Source organism: Taudactylus pleione, unplaced genomic scaffold (assembly GCF_031769625.1).
Source record: "Taudactylus pleione unplaced genomic scaffold, aTauple2 ptg000244l, whole genome shotgun sequence".
NCBI classification, from domain to species: Eukaryota; Metazoa; Chordata; class Amphibia; order Anura; family Myobatrachidae; genus Taudactylus; species Taudactylus pleione.
The window spans coordinates 13,447,937-13,466,961 of NW_028284646.1; the positions used below are offsets into that span (position 1 = coordinate 13,447,937).

A 19,025-nucleotide genomic window follows, 5' to 3' on the forward strand; every position below is an offset into this window, starting at 1 on the left:
AAACCGGTGACCAGCCACACAGCCCATTTGAAGCCAGGTGCGTCAGGGCGGGCGCCCTGTGGACCCTATGGACTTCGTAGAAACAGAGATAACAAAGGTAAGTTCTTACCATATCTCTTGTTTTCTACTTCAGGGTCCATAGGGGGTCCACAGGGTTGACCTTGGGGATGTCCCAAAGCAGTTCAACTAAGGGCGGGGACGCTCCTGTGCTGAAAGGAGTACCCGGCGCCCAAAGGATGCATCCTGAGAGGCGAAGGTGTCAAACGCATAGAACCTCAAAAACGTTTGAATGGAAGACCAAGTGGCCGCCTTACACAGCTGAACAGCGGAGGCGCCACGTCTAGCAGCCCAAGAGGGACCCACAGAACGAGTGGAATGAGCCTTAACAGAGGCTGGCACAGGTAAACCCTCCTGTGCATAAGCCTCACAAATAACTGAACGAAGCCAACGGGCTAACGTTTGCTTGTTGGCAGGCCAACCCCTCTTGTGAAAACCGAAGAGGACAAACAACGAATCCGACTTCCTAACCGAAGCAGTCCGATCCACATAGATTCTAAGTGCCCGGAGTACATCCAAGGAAGCCTCACCAGCTGAAAGATCAGGTGACTGAAAAGCTGGCACGACAAGCTCCTGATTAATGTGGAACTTGGAGACCACTTTGGGCAAAAATTCAGGACGAGTGCGGAGCACCGCTCTGTCCTGATGAAAATTCAGAAAAGGGGGGCGACAGGAAAGCACCCCCAACTCTGACACTCTCCTGGCAGAAGCAATTGCTAGGAGAAAAACGGTCTTGAACGTCAGCCACTTGAGGTCCACCACCTCAAGAGGCTCAAAAGGAGGACCCTGCAAGACCCGTAGCACCACCGCCAAGTCCCAAGGAGCCACAGGAGGCACGAAGGGAGGCTGTATCCTGAGAACACCCTGGAAAAAGGTGTGAACATCCGGTAGTGTAGCAATCCGTCGCTGAAACCACACGGACAAAGCAGACACATGAACCTTCAGAGAGGCCAGGCGTAAGCCGAGGTCCAAACCTGATTGAAGGAACTCCAAGATTCTGGAAACCCGGAACACCTGAGGATCATAGTTTCTGGATTCACACCACTGAAAGTAAGTGCGCCACACCCTGTGGTAAATCCGTGCGGAGGCAGGCTTGCGTGCCCTGAGCATGGTACCAATGACCGAACTGGAGAAACCCCTAGACCTCAAGACGGCTGTCTCAAGAGCCACGCCGTCAAAGACAGCCGACCCAGATCTGGGTAAAGGCAGGGCCCTTGAGACAACAGGTCCCGACGCTGAGGAAGAAGGTACGGAGCGTCGATGGAGAGACACCTCAGATCGGAGTACCAAGGACGTCTGGGCCACGCCGGAGCAACCAGTGGTCCTGCTTGAATTTCCGCAGAACCCGAGGAAGTAAGGATATCGGAGGAAACAGATACGCCAGGTGAAACGTCCATTTCACCGACAGCGCGTCTACCAGACTGGCGCCTGCGTCTCTTGTCCTTGACCCGTAAACGGGCAACTTGTGATTGTGACGGGAGGCCATCAAGTCCAGCTCCGGCAGCCCCCACCTGTCCACGAGTAGCTGAAACACCTCTGGGTGAAGCGACCATTCCCAGGGATGCACGTCGTGACGGCTGAGGAAGTCCGCCTCCCAATTGAGGACTCCGGGAATGAAGACTGCCGAGATCGCTGGAATGTGACACTCCGCCCAAGCAAGGATGCGAGACACCTCCGACATCGCTGCCCGACTTCGAGTTCCTCCCTGGTGGTTGATATACGCCACCGTAGTGGCGTTGTCGGACTGCACCTGAACCGCCCTTCCGTGAAGAGCGGGACCGGACGACTGCAGGGCCCGATAAACCACCCGCAGTTCCAGAATGTTGATGGGAAGAAGAGCTTCTTCCGCAGACCAACGACCCTGAAGTGACAACGAGCCGGTCACTGCCCCCCAACCCCGAAGACTGGCATCCGTCGTGAGCAGGACCCAGTCCGGGATCCAAAAGGGGCGCCCCTCGACCAGATGAGCTGTCTGAAGCCACCAAGCCAAAGACTGCCGAACCTCCGGGGACAACACCAGCAACTGAGAGCGGATCCGGTGAGGTAACCCGTTCCATTCCGATAGAATCAGCCCCTGCAGAGGCCGGGAATGGAACTGGGCAAATTCCACCATGTCGAATGTTGACACCATGGAGCCCAAAACCCTCATAGCCGAATGGACCGACAGGCGGCAACTGCTCAGGCAACTGTGTATCCTCAGCTGCAGGGAGGAGACCTTCTCCGGGGTCAGGAAGATCCTTTGCTGCCGAGAATCCAGCAGGGCTCCCAAATGAACCATCCGCTGAGATGGAATCAGGGAGGACTTTTTCCAATTTATCAGCCACCCGTGCGCTTGCAGGCAAGCGACCGTCAAGTGGAGATGATGAAGCAGTACCTCCGGGGAACTCGCCAGCAACAGGAGGTCGTCCAGATACCATAGTAGCCGTACATTCTGGTTCCGAAGATGTGCGGCCATGACCGCCATAATCTTCGTGAACACCCTCGGTGCTGTGGAGAGACCAAAGGGTAGCGCCCGGAACTGGTAATGGTGTTGAAGGATAGCGAACCTCAGATACCGCTGGTGCGAAGGTGCTATCGGAACATGGAGGTAGGCGTCCTGGATATCCAGGGACACCATGTAATCCCCCGGTTCCATCGCCAGAATGATGGAACGTAACGTTTCCATCCTGAACTTGGGAACTCTGAGGAATTTGTTCAGAGACTTCAAGTTGAGGATAGGGCGATGAGAACCATTGGGTTTCCGCACCAGAAACAGAGAAGAATAGTACCCCGTCCCTCGTTGTAATTGAGGAACGGGAACAATGACCCCTGCTGTCAGCAAGGACTCTATAGCTTCCTGAATCTGTAAAGACTTTCCTGAGAAGGACTCGTGCAGAAAAACTGGTGGGGCGGTCTGTGCCGAAAAGACAGGGCTAACCCCTGGGAGACCACTTCTCGAACCCAGGCATCCGTGGTGGTATTGTGCCAGCACTGGGCAAATAGAAGAAGTCGGCCTCCCACTCTGGGGTACCCCAGAGGGAGGCCCGTCCCATCAGGCAGAAGGTTTATCTTCCTGCTTGGAAGAAGGGCGCCTGGCACTCCAGGGCTGCTTCTTGGGCTTAGAAGCGGCCTTGGTCGTCGACTGTCTCGGGAAGGACTGACCTTTTGCCTTGCCCTGAACCCGAAAGGACCGAAAAGCAGAGCTCCGTACCTTGGTAGGAGCAGAAGCCGAAGGGAGGAAGGCTGATTTAGACTTAGCCAGAGTGTCCACAATTTTGTCCAAGTCTGGACCAAAAAGCAACTCCCCATTAAAAGGTAAGGCCTCCAGTCCCTTTTTGGAGTCAGCGTCGGCTCTCCAAGACCTCAGCCACAAGGACCGACGCGCCGACACAGCTGCAGCCGACACCCGAGAGGTTAGCAGGCTTGCGTCTAACGATGCTTCCCCAATGTAGGAAGCCGCATCCCTCATTTGACCTATCAACGCTCTCTGGATCTCCGGAGCATCTTCCGGAAAGGTATCCTCCAAAGCATTGGCCCAGTTCTCGATGGCCTTAGCCACCCAAGAGATGGCCATGGACGGACAGGCCACCGCCCCCGAGAGAGAGTAGATAGACTTCAAACAAGTTTCCACCTTCCTGTCCGTGGGATCTTTCAGGGAGGAGATCGACGGCAAAGGCAGCGTAGCGCTTTTAATTAAGCGGGTAACATGGGAATCCACCGCTGGAGGAGTTTCATACTTCCTGCAATGAGCCTCCGGAAACGGATAGTTCGAAGCCAACCGCTTCTGCGGTTGGAACCTCTTGCTGGGCAACTGCCAGGCCCCTGCCATATGATCCGTCAATTGATCGGACAGGGGAAAAACCGTCGAAGCTACCTTGGCCGTTTTAAAATTTGGGTATTTTGACCTGGGGGCGGGCACATCCTCCTCAATGTGAAGGATGGCCCGCACCGCCCTAACCAATGCCGGCACATTAATGGAAGACTTAGCCTCCATCTCCTGGGCCCCGGCATCCGAGTCAGAGTCTTCATGGATCTCCCCGTCATCCGAAGACACGTCAGTGTCCGTGAACTGAGCCGCCAGTGAAGCCGGAACGGAACGCTTGGACGCCCGTGGGGGCAAATCACTGTGCAACATATGTTGAAAAGCCGATGACGAAGCCGCCAGACTCTGAACAGAGCTGGAGAGGACGTCCACCCAAGGCGGGGGTACTGCCTGAGGATACCCCTGAAAAGGTACCATCGACTGCTGCGGCACCGTGGGGGATTGCACGTATACCGGCAAACCCGCATAAGGACCCACAATCTGAGACCCGGGAGGAGACTGCACCAGATGAGTCACACCCGGGGAACGGGGCATGGTAGGCTGGGGCAACGCCCTAGAAGGGGCCGCAGTCGGGACCGCAAGTCGGTCCGCGATTGACGCCAGCACTTGCGTAAACATTGCCCACGGAGGATCCTGCGCCACCGGGGGTTTAGAGGGTCCAGGTACCAACTGGCACCGCCCGCACAGACCGTTCTGAGACAAATCTGCCCCGTCAACCCCTGCCGAACAGCGTCGGCAGGAAAACAACACAGGAGCCTCGGAGCGCTCATTCCCCTCATCAGACATGACACAAACTTTTTTGCAATAAAAGTGTCTCACCGAAACGAGGTAAGGCGTATAACACCCATGCACTCCCAAGTATGCAACCCAAACAGCCCACAATATGGTACTGAGGAGCACACCGCAGTATGTGACGGACCTCACAAATACGTAGATTTATATAAGTGAGGTACACAGAAAGAACACCCCTCCCCCACGCACCTGCGGGCCGTAGGAGAAGGAAAGAGATAGGTAAAAAGCTGACGTAAGTAGAAAATAAGCACAGACAGCAGCACTAGCAAAAGTCACATACCATGCAGAGAAGTATTACTCACTGCACCTTCCGCTACAATCAACCTCCCAGATTCAGTGTCTGGGAGGGCCATAGCGCTGCGAACACTGTCCTTTGCAGGGGGAGAGGTACGCAGGGGGACTGGTCAACTCGAAGCCTGCCTGGGAGCTCTGCAATGCTGCCTGAAGATGGCCGCCGGAGAGCTCTGAGGAGGAGTGGCCAGGAGATAACAGCCCAGCGACGCCAGCACACATGAGAGAAGGCGCGCTGGGCTGAGGGGAGGAGCGCTGAAGCAGGGAAGGCTGCCTCCCCTGCTAGTACTAAACCCCCGGGGAAGCCTGTTCCCCGCCGGTACTTACACCCCGGGGGCCAGAGGTCACGCGGGGTATTCCTGAAGAGGGGGAGCCCGCCGCCGCTACTAGCGCCGCCGGTCTGTCCCCAGAGACCGGCGGCATGAAGACTGCATTATCCCCGCATGCAGCGCTGACAGCGCTGCACGCGGCTTACCTGGCCCCTTCAGTCCGGCAGCAGTCCTTGGGAGGTCCCGGAGCCACGCTAGTACTGACTCCGGGGTCCCGCTGCGATCCCCGGATCAGTACCGGCGTCGCAGCGCCAGCGGGGCTGTTGGAGCGGCAGCGTAGACGTCCAGATGGACAGTCTGATGCTGCCGCTCTGAAGATAGTAAAAATAAAATAATAAAATCTTCATTTTTTTAAAAATAAAAAATAAAGCTTAGGGGCTGCTTATGCAGCCCCACTGCGCTGGGTGACCCGACTCCGGCCGGGCACCAACTAAAACTGAGGTGCCTGTGGCCGGGGGCGGGGTATAGAGGAGGACGGACCCAAGTGCATCCTAGGAGCAGCAAAGCTTTAACTGCGTGGTGCCCGTGGATCCAGATCCAGCTATACCCCAAGGTCAACCCTGTGGACCCCCTATGGACCCTGAAGTAGAAAACAACATTTTCACTGCATTTCAGCACTGCCACAAAAGGACCAGCTGACATGTCAGTGATTCTCTCGTTAACACAGCTGAGAGTGTTGACGAGGACAAGGCTGGAGATCACTCTGTCATGCTGATTGAGTTAGAATAACAGACTGGAAGCTTTAAAAGGAGGGTGGAGATTGAAATCATTGTTCTTCCTCTGTTAACCATGGTTACCTGCAAGGAAACACGTGCAATCATCATAGCTTTGCACATTAAGGACTTCACAGGCAAGGATATTGCTGCTAGTAAGATTGCACCTAAATCAACCATTTATCGGATCATCGAAGAACTTCAAGGAGAGAGGTTCAATAGTTGTGAAGAAGGCTTCAGGGCACCCAAGAACCTCCAGCAAGTGCCAGGACTGTCTCCTAAAGTTGATTCAGCTGCAGGATCGGGGCACCACCAGTGCAGAGCTTGCTCAGGAATGGCAGCAGGCAGGTGTGAGTGCACCTTCACGCACAGTGAGGGGAAGACTTTTAGAAGATGGCCTGGTGTCAAGAAGGGCAGCAAAGAAACCACTTCTCTCCAGGAAAAACATCAGGGACAGACATTTATTCTGCAAAAGTTACACAGATTGGACTGCTGAGGACTGGGGTAAAGTGATTTTCTCTGACAAATCCCCTTTCAGATTGTTTGGGTTATCTGGAAAAGTGCTTGTCCGGAGAAGGGGAGCGCTACCATCAGTCCTGTGTCCTGCCAACAGTAAAGCATCCTGAGACCATTCATGTGTGGGGTTGCTTCTCAGCCAAGGGAGTGGGATCACTCACAATTTGCCTAAGAACACAGCCATGAATAAAGAATGGTACCAAAACATCCTCCATGAACAACTTCTCCCAACCATCCAAGAACAGTTTGGTGACGGACAATGCCTTTTCCAGCATGATGGAGCACCTAACCATAAGGCAAAAGTGCTAACTAAGTGGCTCGGGGAACAAAACATCAAAATTTTGGGTCCATGGCCAGGAAACTCCCAGACCTTAATCCTATTGAGAATTTTTTGTCAATCCTCAAGAGGCAGGTGGACAAACAAAACCCCACATATTCTGACAAACCAAGCCTTGATTAGGCAAGAATGGGCGGCCATCAGTCTGTATGTGGCCCAGAAGTTGATTGACAGCATGCCAGGGCGAATTGCAGAGGTCTTGAAAAATAAGTGTCAACACTGCAAATATTGACTCTTTGCATAAACGTAATGTAATTGTCAATAAAAGCTTTTGACACTTATGAAATGCTTGTAATTCAGTATACCATAGTAACATCTGACAAAAAGGTCTAAAAACACTGAAGCATCCAACTTTGTGAAAACCAATACGTGTGTCATTCTCAAAACTTTTGGCCATGGCTGTACAGCACTATGGCTCTGGATTGAAGTTGGGGCTGGGTATACAGCACTATGGCTCGGGATGGAAGTTGAAGATGGTTATACAGCACTGTGGCTCTGGATGAAAGTTGGGGCTGGGTTTAAAGCACTGTGGTTCGGGATTGAAGTTGGGGCTGGGTATACAGCACTGTGGCTCAGGATGGAAGTTGGAGCTGGGTATACAGCACTGTGGCTCGGAATGGAAGTTGGGGCTGGGTATACAGCACTGTGGGTCAGTATGGAAGTCAGGACTTGGTATACAGCACTGTGGCTCAGGATGGAAGTTAGAACTTGGTATACAGCACTGTGCCTCGTGATGGAAGTTTGGGCTGGGTATACAGCACTGTGGCTCGGGATGGAAGCTGGAGCTGGGTATACAGCACTGTGGCTCGGGATGAAAGTTGGGGCTGGGTATACAGCACTGTGGCTCGGGATAGAAGTTGGAGCTGGGTATACAAGACTGTGGCTCGGGATGGAAGTTGGGGCTGGGTATACAGCACTGTGGCTCGGGATGGAAGCTGGAGCTGGGTATACAGCACTGTGGCTCGGGATGAAAGTTTGGGCTGGGTATACAGCACTGTGGCTCGGGATGGAATTGGCGCTGGGTATACAGCACAGTGGCTCAGGATGGTAGTTGGGGCTGGGTATACAGCACTGTGGCTCAGGATGTAATTGGGGCTGGGTATACAGCACTGTGGCTCACGATGGAAGTTGGGGCAGGGTATACAGCACTAGCTATGTGGGTCAGGATGGAAGTTGGAGTTAGGTATACAGCACTATCATTCAGGCCTGGATGGAAGTTGCGTATACAACACTGTGGTTCTGTCCTGGATGGAAGCTGCATATTCAGCATAGTGCTTCTGGCCCGGATGGAACTTTAGTTGGGAATACAGGTTGGAGAAAGTTGACTTTTTAAAACAGACCCACAAACACACACAAAAATGTACAAAAAGATTTCCACAATTTACTCATGCTATGTAATATGCCTATTCTGAAGTGTATTTACAAAGTTACATGCTTAGAGGTTCTAGATCTGAAGCTGACAATGTGCACCCACCCTTTGTTCCTCCTATATATATCTACCTATGCTATTTGATGATGAACACTGGAAAAACAAATTTAAAAGAAAAAAAAAAACACGGATTGGGCAGTCATACAATGCAAAGTGTATTTATCAGACTTTAAGGCAGTGTCTGTACTGGTAAGACCGAGGTAAAGTACAACTTTACTCTGGAGCAGCTACAAGCTGAGCATTGTTGTTTTGCTAGTCCTACTTAATTCTCATCCACTTAAACTAGTTATGGAATATATTCCCCCATACAACAAGAGTGATCTTAAACAAAAGTAGTGCACTGCTGGCACTCTCTTGAAATGCATGAGTAAAAAAGGTAATTTTATCATTTAACTGGGTCACATAAAAAAGGTCGACAATGATTTGGTCAGACATGGGATAATGTCGAAATGACAAAGGTTGAGAGGTTCAAAAGGTCAACGTGGAAAAGGTTGACACAGAAATAGTAGACATTAGTTTTTTATTTTTAGGGTTAAGTTTAGGCATTTACCGGAGGGTTAGGGTTAGACACTAGAAGGAATGGTTAGGCACTTACCCCAACAGTTAGGGTTAGGCACCAAGGGAAGGGGGGTTAGGGTGAAGATTAGGGTTAGAAAAGAAAACAAAAAAACAAAGCATGTGTCAACCATTTCTATGTCAACCTCTGGTTTCGACCAAATCAGTGTCAACCTTTCTAATGTCAACTTTTGTATCACACCCATTTAACGGATAAGGCCCAAGATGGAGGTAAAATGTACCAGCGCTAGAATGTTCTGTGGCGCTTCACGATTTGGAAGACCGTAATAAAATAACTTGGAATTGACAGCCTGACAGACAGGTAAGAGGGACCTGTGTGCAAGCTAAAGTGCTACAATATTTGGCCCCTGGCATTTCTGCTTTCAAAAATGTAACAAATGAATTATGTCTAATTTATGTATGGTACATTAGGCACACTAATCTGCAGTCATTCCACAACACAAATCTCTCTAGAATCCATTTGGCACTTGTCTGTTGACTTTAAGTATCCTTGGATTTTGAAGTAAAAGCTCAGAAGACTAGGAAATCACTGTCCGATATGGTCGGTGGATTTCAACACGTCTAGTGTTGAGAAGTTTACTCCTTTAAGTTTATTCAATTGGGAGAATGATAATTATTTATGTCTAAATGCATGGACGAGGAGAGTGCCCTTAATATGGTAGTTTCTTGAAGCCTTCTTGAAAGGTACCTATAAAAAAGTACTCCAAAAATAGGAATGTAAATTGAAAAGAAGTGTCGTGTCCTAGACAAGTAGTAGTTTTTGACCTCTATTGAGGCAGCATGGATTTACTGGCTGATTGCCCCAAAGAGTTGGGAAAAATAATTTTCATTAAACATGTGTAGTATGCTTAAAACGTGGCAATGCCTATATAGCATTATGCACCCACAGCAGGGGGAGTTTAGGCTAATTCTCCTATAGCCATGAAAGAGGTACAATCATGGCTAGGAGAGAATTAGCCTAAATGACTATTCCTGCTGTGGGGACTGATGGAGGCACACAATGCTATATAGGCATTGCAACAGTTTTTAAGGGGTACTTTAGGAGCTTATATCCTTTTAAAGTAGATTACTATAGGGATCAGCTGCTCCCAAATATGAGCAGGGGGTGTTTGCTGACTGTCTCCTGATACAAGGTATTGACTTGGTACCCCTACCATTTTGGAGGAGATGGTTATGGCTGTCATATCTTTGCAAAATGGAAGTCCCAGGACTACCCAACAAGCTCTACAAGAAACACAAGTCATTTATACTGCCCAGCTTTAGAGGTTGTTATTCCCAAGCCTGATAAGATATGATGGACCCATAATCATACAGACCCACTGCACTGCCTCAATAACATTATCTGCCAGATTGTATTCTCACATCATACGTTATATGATAAGATTGTGTACATACTGCAAATTACATATATTTATAATAAAGCTGTTGTGAAATCACTTGATGCCACCAAAGATCTCTGTTTCAGTGGAATGGGGGTACTTATGGGAGGTCATGCATAGATTTGGAATTATGAGTAACCTCAGTAATTGGGTCATATTGCTACAGTCTGAGCCCGCAGCAAGTTTCTTCCAGCGAGAAAACGCACGAGCGCTGCACTCTGTCCCCTTTGTTATTCATGTTGGTTGTACAACTGCTGAGGGAAGATATTAATAGGCTTGCTGTGGGCGATCATGTCCATAGCATTGCATTATACATGCTATCAACATGATAACTGTTATTTTCAACAGATGCTCATGATTCACACAGGATTCAGTTGTGAGCAGTTGAGGGATTTGGGCATTATTTTGGGAATAGGATAAATTGGAATATGTCTAGTAGTTTTCAGGTACATGTGATCTCTCCTCTGTATGATCAATTCCAGCAACCCTTGCAGTGGACAATTCAATTCAAGTTCCCCCGTATATCTAACAACATGTTAAAGTATATTCCTGTCAATCTGAACCCTGTGATGAGAGTTCCTTAAGAAAAAAACAAAAGCATGGTAAAAGCTACCACTAACAATGTCCAGCAGATAACATAATCAAGATGAATATACAGACTACAATTTTTTTATGTGCTACAGCCTGCTCCAGTGTATACTTCATGTGCTACAGCCTGCTCTGGTCTACACTTTATGTGCTACAGCCTGCTCTGGTCTACACTTCATGTACTACAGCCTGCTCTGGTCTACACTTCTACAGCCTGCTCCGGTCTGTACTACATGTGCTACAGCCTGCTCTGGTCTATACTTCATGTGCTATAGCCTAGTCTGGTCTATACGCTACAACTTGCTGCGGTCTATACTGTACTTCATGTGCTACAGCCTGCTCTGGTCTATACGCTACAGCTTGCTCCGGTCTGTACTACATGTGCTACAGCCTACTCTGGTCTATACTTCATGTGCTATAGCCTACTCTGGTCTATACGCTACAACTTGCTGCGGTCCATACTGTACTTCATGTGCTACAGCCTACTCTGGTCTATATACGCTACAGCTTGCTCCGGTCTATACTTCATGTGCTACAGCCTACTCTGGTCTATATTTCACGTGCTACAGCCTGCACTGTTTTATGTGCTACAGCCTACTTTAGTTTATACTTCTTTATGTAGCTTGTTCCAGCCTTACACACTTTGCAGATCCATGAATTTTGGGAGTCTGGCCTTCCATAATTTTACTGTATGTTGTGTTATTATGCTTTCAGCTGTAGATTTGAATGATAGAGTGGGAGACTCCCTTGGGAGTACCCCATGAGACTGATAGTTGGGTGGACAGGGCCTGTCCACACCTCACTATAGGCCCTCGTGGGAGTGATTTGTAGGGGCTCCACAATGTTCTTTAGACAAGCCATAAAGCTCTGGGTAACAGTGCATAAGACTGTGGGAGGCAGAAGTGTTGATCCAGATACTCCTCTACCGGACAATGTGAAGTAACCAACATTAGATTGTGGTCGGAAGGCAGTTAGGTCCAGGTAAGGTGTCACAATGAGTCAGTTATATTAGAACGACTGTTTTAAATCATTTTAGGAACTTAGTAATGAATTTGGAATCCCATATCTATGTTTTATCATTACTTACAGCCACGGGATGCAGTGTAGGGGCAGGGCCCATATGATTCTTGCTGCTCATATAAAGAAATTCCTGCACATAATGTGGGTCACGCATGTTAGTATTCTCCTTCTAAGCATATCTGTTAGTTGTTCTCTGATGAGCCTGCAGCGATATGGGGTGGCTGGAAAGCGAACCTAGGTGTGACCAAGGGACTTGTATATACGTTATATTCCAATAGGTCCAATTATGTTTTTCTATAGAGTGTATCTTACACCCTACTAAATGGCAAGGGAAAGAAGTGGTGCTGGGCCCAACTGCACTAAATGTGGAGATGGTGTTGGGTACCATTTGGTGCTTCCTTATAAGCCACCATTAGTCGCACCATCGAAACTTAAACCAGTCCTATGTCAGGTGCAGTGTCTCTGTCTGACCACGGCCTCCTATGCCTGTGTATTATATCTGTGAATGCAGCCACTTGCACTGTTACTTCCCAGACACTCCCATTATACACCCACTGAACGGGCCATTTTTGTCCTCACTACTAGCCATCTCCCAGTCACCACAGAAGAACGCCCATCACTTATGCCCACACTTCTGATACCGTCTGACCCAATCGCAACATGAACGCTGTGCATACACTCTGTAATGCCTGCACCCTAGGGGTTTTCATACATTTTCGCGCATGTGTAGTTGCATATTATTACTGAACTACATGAACTACAGCACTGTGTGTGCCTCTTAATCGGGCCCTTTGTTTTGATGGGATTATTTACATGAGCTTGAGGGGATTGATAAAATATAGAGGATAATTGTGAGTCGGACACAGCCTACTTACTTCCTTATGCTAATGCGAGAATACGCACGTGTTTAATAAAGATCAATGGGTCTGCAGCTGTCATCATTAATATTTGGACTTGCACCCATCCTATGCTGAGTGACAGAGATCAGTCTGAAGCAGCTGTCCCACCTCTGCCCACACGGAGCATGGTGGTCGGTTTGCACATGCACAACGCTCTGATGAGATGGAATACTTCTGTGCATCTGCATGGTCGCAGCCCAGAATGCCCATTTCATGGAAAGAGTGCTTCATGGAAGGATGGCTCAGCCACTCGTACTTGCAATCTCCATTCATGTGTACACGCTTTGTCCGGCGCATGTACAGTCAGCAATTTCTTTGTACAAAGCAAGCGTAGTATGCAGAGAACTGCAAGATCCAGCCACAATTTATCTTGCACAAGATTTTTCATTCACACACAACAGTAACAAAGCCCTAATGTCCACCTCGCTCTCATCATTTTAAGCCTTGACTGAGGGGGAAGACTGAGAACTTGAAGTTAATAGAGTGGTCCTAAACTGGAAGCAGGCTGAACTCTGAGCTGATGATTTGGTTTCCAGCACTGCTATATAGGCCGGGAAGTGGGTGAGCACATAGAGAGGTGCCATAAGGACATGTAGGTAGTGGCACAGAAAGAGATGTCGTGGTGGTTGGCATTTTCTTGTACTTTGTAAATGAGCCCGTGTCTGTGAGGAAGACTAATAATAAGACCACAGCCCCTTCACCTGTGCCGCCTTCTTCTTCTTCTCATCATACCTGCTGTCTCCACCAATGCCAGGTTCTTCATACGGCAGTCTGTCAGCAGTTCCTGTAGTTCCCGGTACTTGGTGTTCAGTGTCACAAAGGGAATGTTTCTCAGCATTATGTCCTCAACCCGTACATTGTACCTCCTGCAAAGCAAACATAAATAATGTATGTCACACACCGCCGAAAATGTCTATGAAGTTATCTTCTATTACCCTAACACATAATTTTGCACACTTTATAGCGCCTCACATATAAATAACGATGATACTGTGAATCAGAGAAATTCAGAGAATGTACAGTATTTGGATTATTAAGCAGTGTCATTTTCTTTTTCTATACCATGTATTGAGCAATGAGATCTACAGATAGTAACAAAAGGTTGCTCTCTAGTGGTTAATAAAGCATATATCATCATAGGAAGTAGTGGTATGAAGGCAGTGACAGTCATACAGGGTCAGTGTGGAAGTAGAGTAATAATGGTTTCACATGTGCAGATTTGGTTTGGCAATTTAATCTTTTACCAAACTGGCAACCACTGTACCGATGTTTGTTCCCATTCCGACAGATGAAAAGCTGAGCACCTGGATTGTAAATTATCTTTTTTGATGATGATCCAGAGCTGAACACAATGCAATCCAGAGGGTTGCAGTATAGAGAGCTGACCGGTAATGGAGGTGGGATAAATTAAATTTTATGTTCTTTCGATACACTAAGGGCCTGATTCTGAGTCAGACGCAGCGGTGGAGTTGGACGCATGGAGTGATGCTTTTTATCTGTACATGCATTTGAGTTGCATCGCGCAAGTGTCCTGATTTTGTTTGTACAGAGCCACAGAACAAATTTAGACTCTCAGTAGCAGAAATGTGAGGGGCGTTCCTGGACGGTGACTAGGAGGTAAAAAGACGCATAGAGACGTTGCGTCCTTTGTGAGTGTCGCTGAAAGCGGTTGCATGTAGAGTCACACGGACGGTCACACAGGAGGCCATACTCAGACCGAGAAATCGCACCTACTATAGGGCTGTTCCGAGTTTCAATGGTGCAACAGATGCTGCATCTCAAGCTGAACCTAACGGTATTGCAGCGTCTATAGACTTGCTGTGTGGGCGTCTCCTAATATTTACTAAATAAAACAGTTAATGTAGCTTAAATCATTGTACTATTAAAACTCACGGAAAATATACATGTTTTCTTATTATGGATGCTGTATGAAGAGAGAGCGCTGTCGGTTTTCTGGAGATTCATGCCATTAAAAGATACAATACAGAGACTGTATATAAAAGTTACCCACAAGAAAATTGTATTTCCACCCATATGCAGAGTTTGAGATGTGTACCTGGCGGAACATTAACATATGCGTCTGGGTTACGCCAGCCATACATCAAAGACACTTACATCCCACCTGTGTTATAAACCATTTATTTTATGTTAAAAAAACATTCGCTATTAGGCATCAATTAAACTATTAAAACCTCTCTAATATAAAACAACGCCTCATCTTGCTTACACTAAGGGGCATATTCAAATAGGTGCGAAAAGTCAGTTTCTGTGGAAAAGTATCGCCGGTGACGTCATTTCGCCATCTGAAAACTCATCCCCGTATTCAACTCCAAAGACTTTCGTCGTTGCGGGAAGCCAATGCATTGGAATAGGCAAAAAAGATTCGCCTATGAAAGCAGGCAGAAAAAAAAGGCATAATTGGGGTTTTGGGGTGCAAACTTGCGGGAACCACCCTACATCCTTGGGACAGTCCCCCAAAGGTAAACTGTGTAAAAAAAAAGTAAAAAAAATACTTAAGAACACCCCAAAAAATGACTTTGAAAAAGGGGGTGACAAAGTCCAAAGTTGGGGGACAAACTTAAAAACTAGCTAAATAGACTCCAGGGGGGTCCCCAAGTATGGGGCAGGTGTTTTTAAAGTTGCAGGTGCTTGCGGCAGGTGGATTTTTTAAGTTTTTTAAAACTTAATTTTAGCAACTTTAAAATATACTAGCACCCATTTTCGTGTACCCCAAATTTGCTGGGACTACTTATTTTCTGCAAAACAAACCTGCTAAATACTATTCTTCACCACTTTTGCAAAGACGTTAAATAGCAGCTATTGAGAGCATTTACGTACCCCAAATACCTTCAGCAGGCTTATTCGGGGGGTATGTATAGTGATCCCCAATGTCAGTGCATCTTTTGGGGGGTGTCAGGCTGATTTCCCCAAATCTGACAGGACTTTTCGCCAGGTCCGAATTCGGGGATAAGCGGGGATGAGCGCGATACTTTTCCGCATGGAAAACCTGCAATGTCGGCAAAAAGTCCAGCATGCGGAAAGTTCGGGACTTTTCGCACCTAATTGAATATGCCCCTTACACACTAAAAAAAAAAAAAAGATTCAACAGCCAAAAACAAGAGGTTTGCTCGTGCTGGCAACCGCCATCAACATTAACCGAATGGTGCAAATCTGCATTAGTGCTTTTGCACACACCCATTAATTTGCCCACTACACTAATGCGGTGTAAATTCACTCAAGATACGGTACATCAACTGGCATAGTTACTCTGTGTCAGACCTAATATGTCTATTACATTACTTACAAAATGTAAGAAAAGGGGGGCATATTGTTTAATATTTGCATATAATGTAAATACAATGAATATCAGCAAATAGCAGTCATTAGCACATACTTAAAAATGTTCTATAGTATATTATTTTAAAATGAAAGACAGAAATTCAGTCAAACCATGTTTTATATTCTCAATTTTACATTTCCCAGTAATTTAGCTTTACATGGCCCCATCAATAACTAATGCATTTTCATACGCCTGTTCCTCCAGTCACAGATTGTATACTTCAATTCACATGAAATCTGGTCCGCTACGGTATTATAACAGTGCTGTACAGTGGTCATTTGTTTTGCTTTACTGAAACTGTTCATGCAGTAAAATGTAGTCATGTGACATCTACAAAGTACTTAAAATTTTAAAAAAATTAGCAAAATAATGTTTGACTTTTACTGTCTTGTACTGTACAGGCTTTTCACTCACTTACACCAATCTCCACCCGTTCTCAGGGGCCAATGCAGAGTTGAACACAATTAGAAGCACAAAACTTATTGCAAATTTGCGGTTATACAGAACTGTACACCTCTCTGTATCCGGACCGCTCCTATCTGTACACTTTGGCCCTCATTCAGACCCACTCGCAAGCGGGCGCACGTACGTTAGGCGTACGTACAAAAATATTTAAATTCAAGGGCTCGCTCGTATTTTCGTTCGCATCTAAAATTCCTCCCTAAACTCTGACGACCCCTCCTCTAACTAACGAGCGTACGAAATAGCGAGCGTACATCCCCGAAATGGCTTGAAGGGAACGCACGCACACGTATAAACAGGAAGTGGCCTTGTCAGATGTCGATTACCTGCTCCTTTATTCTGCCTACCTCCATTAATCGTATCATGCCAATCAATGTATCAATTAGCTTAATTGTTTGTTTTTTTTCAACACAATGCAAGAAACTTTACTCTTGTCCGTGTTTGTGTTTACCCGCAGAATACGTACGGATGAAACATTCGCTTTTATTGTTCAAAAAACATGTGAACCACAATTAAACAATTGTACTATTGCTGTGGATCCCCGCATATTTCCCTGGGTTGATTTCTTTATTTAAATTTGCTTACGCATGTCACTGCATCAAGCCTATCATAACTCTCCAGAGATTTCTGGCCCTGTCGAACACATGACTCATACACTAACCAATAAAATTGCTCCTGTTAATTTCCAAAATACATTAGCCAATCAGAAAATTTTTACACACTTTATCAAAAATGATTTTTAAGAAAAACACCATTGCCATCATGAGAGCCTCCGCATTCACCAGGCGTGAGCTGCTGGTGCTTACGGAGGTCATGGATCGCCGGATCACCAGCCAGCCTCAACCCATGACCAACCGGCAGAAGCGCTCCGCGTATGCGGAGGTACGGTCCCGCCTGCGGTCCTTCGGCTCACGCCGCAACATCGGGCAGCTGGAGCGCAGATGGTCCGACCTGCAACGGCGAACGCCCCGCTTGCTGGCATGCTTTCGCATGCAGATCCTGGCAAGTAAGTGTTATGTATTGTGGTTTTAATGTTTGTGTTTGTGGGGCAAACTGCGTGTGCATGTTTTCCTGTCTGTTCTATTTATTATTTGTACTCATATCTGCGTGTGCATGTTTTCCTGTCTGTTCTATTTATTATTTGTACTCATATCTGCGTGTGCATGTTTTCCTGTCTGTTCTATTTATTATTTGTACTCATATCTGCGTGTGCATGTTTTCCTGTCTGTTCTATTTATTATTTGTACTCATATCTGCGTGTGCATGTTTTCCTGTCTGTTCTATTTATTATTTGTACTCATATCTGCGTGTGCATGTTTTCCTGTCTGTTCTATTTATTATTTGTACTCATATCTGCGTGTGCATGTTTTCCTGTCTGTTCTATTTATTATTTGTACTCATATCTGCGTGTGCATGTTTTCCTGTCTGTTCTATTTATTATTTGTACTCATATCTGCGTGTGCATGTTTTCCTGTCTGTTCTATTTATTATTTGTACTCATATCTGCGTGTGCATGTTTTCCTGTCTGTTCTATTTATTATTTGTACTCATATCTGCGTGTGCATGTTTTCCTGTCTGTTCTATTTATTATTTGTACTCATATCTGCGTCTGCATGTTTCCCCTCTATTTCTGATTTTTTAATTCTACTGCTATTTTTTTTTTTTTTTTTTTGTTTGGTTGCCCAGATTTGTCCATAAACTAAACGCAATTTCTTTGACATATTTTAGGGGGACAGCCAAGACTCCGCCGTCAACGTCCGTCCAGACGGCGTTCCCGCCCACTCTCCCCAACCCCCAGCCAACACTCCACCCCAAATCTTTCCCCTATTCCCCACTCCTCCCCATCCTTCCCAGACCCTCTCCCGGAAATGTCGGGCCTCCTTCCCCTCCGTCCCACTTCCCCCTCTCCTCCACCCACCCCTCTTCCAATTACCCCCTCCCCGGAGTCCAGCATAACTCCGCCCCATTCTTTGGGGAATGACGGATCCTCCGAGGAGAATCATGGAGGTTTGGCCGGAGCTCCCGATTTGTCTCCCGGTATGTTTTTTTAATTTTTTTTTTAAAGCACAAACTGTTTGTATGTAATCATGTGTCGTGCCTTTCTTCGTGTTTTTGTGGCTTGACTTTTGTTGATTGTGAAGGTTTGCCTTTACCTCTTCCTGGTGATTTAAGCATACACATATCATACCTGTGGGAATTTGTACCTAGGCCTTGTATTTTTGCCAGCCCACCCTTTTTATTTTTGTTTTTGGGTTTAGGAGTGATTTGGTTTTTTTTTAAATTTTTCTGTGGATTCCCTATTGTTGTATTAACCCACACACTTTTCTCACCCACAGAGGAACAGAGGCGTCGGCAAGAGGTGGCGGATGTTGTGGGGCAGATGCGCCAACATGTAATCGGCCTTCTGGTGGCCCTCGACCGGCTGTCTGGCCTCCTTCGGCATTAGTTTTTTTTTTTTGGTTCTATTTTCCAAATAAATTTATTAAGACAAATAT

At 46.9% G+C, this 19,025-nt stretch overlaps 1 protein-coding gene across 2 annotated transcripts in view; it reads right to left on the bottom strand.

Moving 5' to 3' along the window:
* The window catches only part of CLCN2 (chloride voltage-gated channel 2), a 191,372-nt gene that overhangs the window by 35,090 nt on the left and 137,257 nt on the right, over positions 1–19,025 (bottom strand). For both annotated transcript variants that reach the window (XM_088479719.1, XM_088479718.1), the window contains exon 16: positions 13,461–13,594. In XM_088479719.1, coding sequence (XP_088335845.1) covers positions 13,461–13,594 — 134 coding nt within the window. The remainder of the gene's footprint in view (positions 1–13,460; positions 13,595–19,025) is intronic.